Consider the following 4,436-nt stretch of genomic DNA (forward strand, 5'->3'; position numbering starts at 1 on the left):
AGACAAAAAGGAATATTTTTCCACTGCGTGTACAGTCGGTGACAAAAATCTCTGGACGGCTCGGATAGACATTTATGAACATAGCTGCCGTGTATGTTAGCAATCGTATCATTCCGCTACCACAGAGTACAAAATGCGAGTTTGTATTTGCCTTCCACAAGTGTGGTCTTGATGTAGCAGCTAGTAAGAAAGAAATTGGCGTTTGTCATTCACATATTCTGGCGACTGTCGTTCCCGACTGTGCATGTCAGAATGACGTATATAGAAGCCCCATAAACGCAAATTAAAATGACATCGTCATTACGGTTTCTGCAGTTAGTACACAGGACACACTGCAAGTGAAACTCTTTTGACTGAAATCATAATGAAAATGTCACACAAGCAGAAACACAGGAATTGTAATATTTTTACTGTTCTTGCTACCAATTTCTTTTTCCCATTTTATGCATGTTCATATTGTAATACACATTACATACAAACAAGCTGAGCTCAGCTGCACTTGTAGCATGCCAACTCATTATGGCTGGTAGAAAAACACTATGGCAGCTATTTTGCTCCTGTGGATGCACTTCCTTGAAATAAAGATCGAACTGACCCTGTCTGCCTTTCTTTGCAGGAATCCGAGGACTACAGAACTTAGGACTTCAGCTGCTCACAATGCGCGAGGCTAATGAGTACGAACTACGCCAGAGGAAGATTCAAAATGAAAAAGAAAAGATTGCTATTGAAAAACAAAAAGCTGACAATGAAACACGGTGCAGCGCTCTAGAGGAGCGGAAATTGGACCTCTAAGAGCGCAAGCACCAGTTGGATGTTTCCCGGCATGAAAGAGACAATAAGAAACTGCTTGACAGCATACAGAAAATGTTCAATGCACAACGCAATGAAATGCTTGAATTTTTGAATGGAAATCATACTTAAAATGAATGTCATGAATAAAGCCGCCATTTCTGCAACTGTGCGTTACTACAGAGAGGTGAGGTAAGTCTCAAGTTCTGGTGGATCAACGATACCTGGGCACCATACAAGCATGTATGACAGTTCGCGGAAAGTGCACTCGCTTTATATATGCGTGGCAAGTTCTGGAGGTGCAGCTTTTGGTTTTTTTTAAAGTCGACAAAGGCGAACAGTCTCACAATTTTGCCAGACCCCCACTCCACAGCCTGCCTCACACCACTTATTGGCTTGTTGAATTCGCATTGCTCTGGAGTCAGGGACACACCGCCATAGGGCTTCAGCAGAAGTGGTCGCAGTGGATAAGCAGGGTCTCCATAAATGCAATAACTCTGGCCCTGAACAAGCTTTTCTAGCTTTGAGTAGACCTTGCTGATCCCGAAGTTACCTGAAAGAGTAAAAATAAATTGCACATTATGATGTAACGGGGCTGCTCGTTATTTACTCACCAGCATCATGTTTGCTGCCGGGGTAGGACCCATCCAACTGGCAAATGATCCCGTTAAGGCACATTATCGATTGGTACTTCAAAGCATGGAAGCGCTTGTTGCCACTGAAATAAAGTTTTTGATTTCTTGATGGCCGGCATATCGCCCGTGTGGTGCCGTCGATGAACCCCCAGCAATTAGTCAGAGGGGCACCTTTAGCATGAATGTCCTGAAGAATGAGCAAATGTGTTAGAAATGTCGACACACGAAATTCTGACCCTAAATGTTTTGCATTTGCGACTTACTTGCGAGAATTTCTCAAGCGTGTTCAGGTTCAGCCACATGTGATTATTGAAGTCATCCAGCAAGTGGAAGAAGCATTCGTCGACGTGCCGGAGAACATCGTTTGTCAGGGACGATAGTGCTGAGCTGTGCCGCCCGAAAAGGTCTTCGAGGTCGCACAGGCGGTTCGGATAAGCCAGCCGTCGAAAGGTTATACACAGAGCCTCGTCCCCAGGAACTGACACGTTCTGCGGAGTTACCACCATTTTGGGAATGCGCAAAGCCGACTGCAGTTTGCGTAAATCGTCCTTTTCGTAACGAAAATACGTCCTGAAGACGCCACTGTCCATAGCATCAATGTTGATAAGTCCACGAACTGACAGCGGGTCACGCCGTGTTTCACCAAACACCTCTAGGCACAGCAGATCTTCAATCTCGGACCATTTTAGTCGAGAAAGAAGCAGCGGGTCCTGCAGTATGCTCTTCGGCATCGTGCAAGCAGCTGTAGCTGTAAGCAGCAACAACCCGGAGAAACAAAAAAGCAGCTTCTTTGGTGGCTGCGGCTTGACTGCACTGTTTCAGTGCTCAACACTTTTTCTAACATACCATCCTCGCGATTACATACAAAACAACACTATTATAAAGCAATGTTTAAAAAACGATTTTATTTAGCAGTTCTACCGAAATAAAAGCAAGTGTGATATATATTCTTATCACGCTAACTCCAATTTTGCCCACTAGACGGGGCAACGGAGCGCTCCGCTATCACGCTAACTCCACTTTGGACCACTAGATGTGGCAGCAGAGCACCCCGCTAGAGCCGCTGAGGGTTCCGCCGGGCTAAAACTCTTTTCTTGCGCGACGTATTCGCTGGTGTATCCGCTGGCCCGCTCAGCTCCACTGGCCGTAAGCCCGCCCAACTAAAACTCTCTATTAATTGTTCAAGGTAGAACTCCCGGAGCGTTCGGTCACTACGTGTAACTACCTGAAGGAGAACAGACGGGACGTCAAGCCCGTGTGCTCGAGGAATGCACAGAGGCTTACCAAAATTCGCTCACGAGTGCGCGCACTGCCCTGCGCCCACAGTAGCGTCTTGATGGAGTCTGATAGTATGCCCTGCGTCCTATAGGCCGTGAGCAAATCGCGACGAGCATCGGCGAACGCGGCACAGTGAAGGAGCCGGTGTTCTAGTGTTTCCACTGCACCGCATCCGTCACACACATCACTCGTCGCGATTCCGTGACGCACCCGTCGTTGCCCGGGCCACACGCAGCCAATGCGCGCGCAGAGGATCATTGCACGTTGTGACCGTGTAAGTGCGCGACAGTTGGTGACACTGTCCATGCGCTCAATTCCCGCGAAGCGTGGGTCGGGATGCTGCTTTCGGAGATGGTCTTGGATTGCGGCACGCACGTCCTCCAGCGCAAGGGGCAGATCGCTGGCAGGTAGTTGGTGTGCAGCGGTCGCGAGGTCGTCAGCTTCTTCGTTGCCGGCGATGCCGCAGTGACTGGGCACCCACTGTGCAAGAACGGCACAACCTGTCTACGCGAGGCACTCGATGCGCGAGCGAATTTCCCGCACTAGTGGGGTACCGCGGCCGTTAGATTGCAGGCGGCGCGGGAGACGCACAGCAGAGCACTCCTGGGCGGCAGAGGGCCGAGGGTGAGCAGCAGATCCAGCCCGAGCCGGATCCCCATCAACTCCGCCGTGGTGGAGGAGCCCATAAAGGCTGCGTGTTGCTGGCTGTGCAGTCACAGGGCGGGGTTGGTGGCCGCCACAGCAAGGGAGCAGCTGTCGCGGGCCACTGAGCCGTCGGTGTACACGAGGAGATGGTCCTGGAGCTCCTCGTGTATGACGGCTCTGGCCAGCTGCTGCACAGGACACAGGGGCGTGCTCCGCTTTCCCACAATGCCGACGATCTCTCGCTGTACCTCCGAGGCAGCAGGCCAGGGCGCGCAGGAGCTGTAGGGGGGTGGGCCTTGTGTCAATTGCTCATACTCGAGCAGCGCCGCGCCCATTCGTGAGCGCGGGTGCGAGCGCATACGCTGCAGCAGCGAGCCGCCGTCCGGTGCGCGGTGAAGCCAGTCGATGTGATTCAATGCCCTGCGCGCTGCTTGGAGCTCAAGTGGCCACGCTCCTGCCTCGGCCAACGTTGCGGCGCACTGCGAGGGTTTTGGCAGGCCTAGGCACACGCGCAGGGACTTGCGGTCCTGAAGCTCGAGTTTCTTCTAGCATGGCTTGCGCACCATTACGAGAGGCAGCGCATAGAGCACCGCCCCCAAAGCTGCGGCATTGTATAGACGCAGCGCGGCTTGCTGGGAGATGCCCTGGCCTCGAGCGGTGAGCTTGTGCACGGCGGCGGTGATCCTCTTCATCTGCAGACAGGCCTTGGTCGCCGCGGGGCGGAAGGAAAGGCGCCAGTCGATGTCCAGGCCAAGGTACCGCACAGATTTACGCCAACATGTTGCAGTGCCGAAATAAATTTATATATTTATTTATTTATTCATTATTTCTCGTAATCCTCAGCGGCAGAGGATTTACAGAGGAGAAAGTAAAAAACAATAATTAAATTAGAAAAATACAGCACAGAGAAAATTTAACACCTCACTATACAATGTTAGCTATGGCTCTCCAGAAAGTCTGGTAATTATTATGGTCGGCAGTATCTGCGGGAGGCTTATTCCAGTCGCGTGAGCTACGCGGCAAGAATGAATGAGAAAAATATTTCGTATTACAATAATTAAAATTAACTTTACGAGGATGATCACTACG

At 50.7% G+C, this 4,436-nt stretch overlaps 1 protein-coding gene across 1 annotated transcript; it reads right to left on the bottom strand.

The window, feature by feature from the left end:
* Positions 1 to 300: 300 nt before the first annotated feature.
* LOC144125376 (uncharacterized) lies at positions 301 to 2,167 on the bottom strand. The gene is made up of 4 exons (XM_077658706.1): positions 1,688 to 2,167; positions 1,404 to 1,611; positions 1,014 to 1,342; positions 301 to 309 (listed from the first exon to the last, which is right to left on the bottom strand). Exons 1-4 carry the CDS (start codon positions 2,153 to 2,155, stop codon positions 301 to 303), a joined length of 1,014 nt encoding a protein of 337 aa, XP_077514832.1. The 5' UTR covers positions 2,156 to 2,167.
* Positions 2,168 to 4,436: the final 2,269 nt, after the last annotated feature.

This window comes from Amblyomma americanum, chromosome 1 (genome assembly GCF_052857255.1).
Source record: "Amblyomma americanum isolate KBUSLIRL-KWMA chromosome 1, ASM5285725v1, whole genome shotgun sequence".
NCBI lineage: Eukaryota > Metazoa > Arthropoda > Arachnida > Ixodida > Ixodidae > Amblyomma > Amblyomma americanum.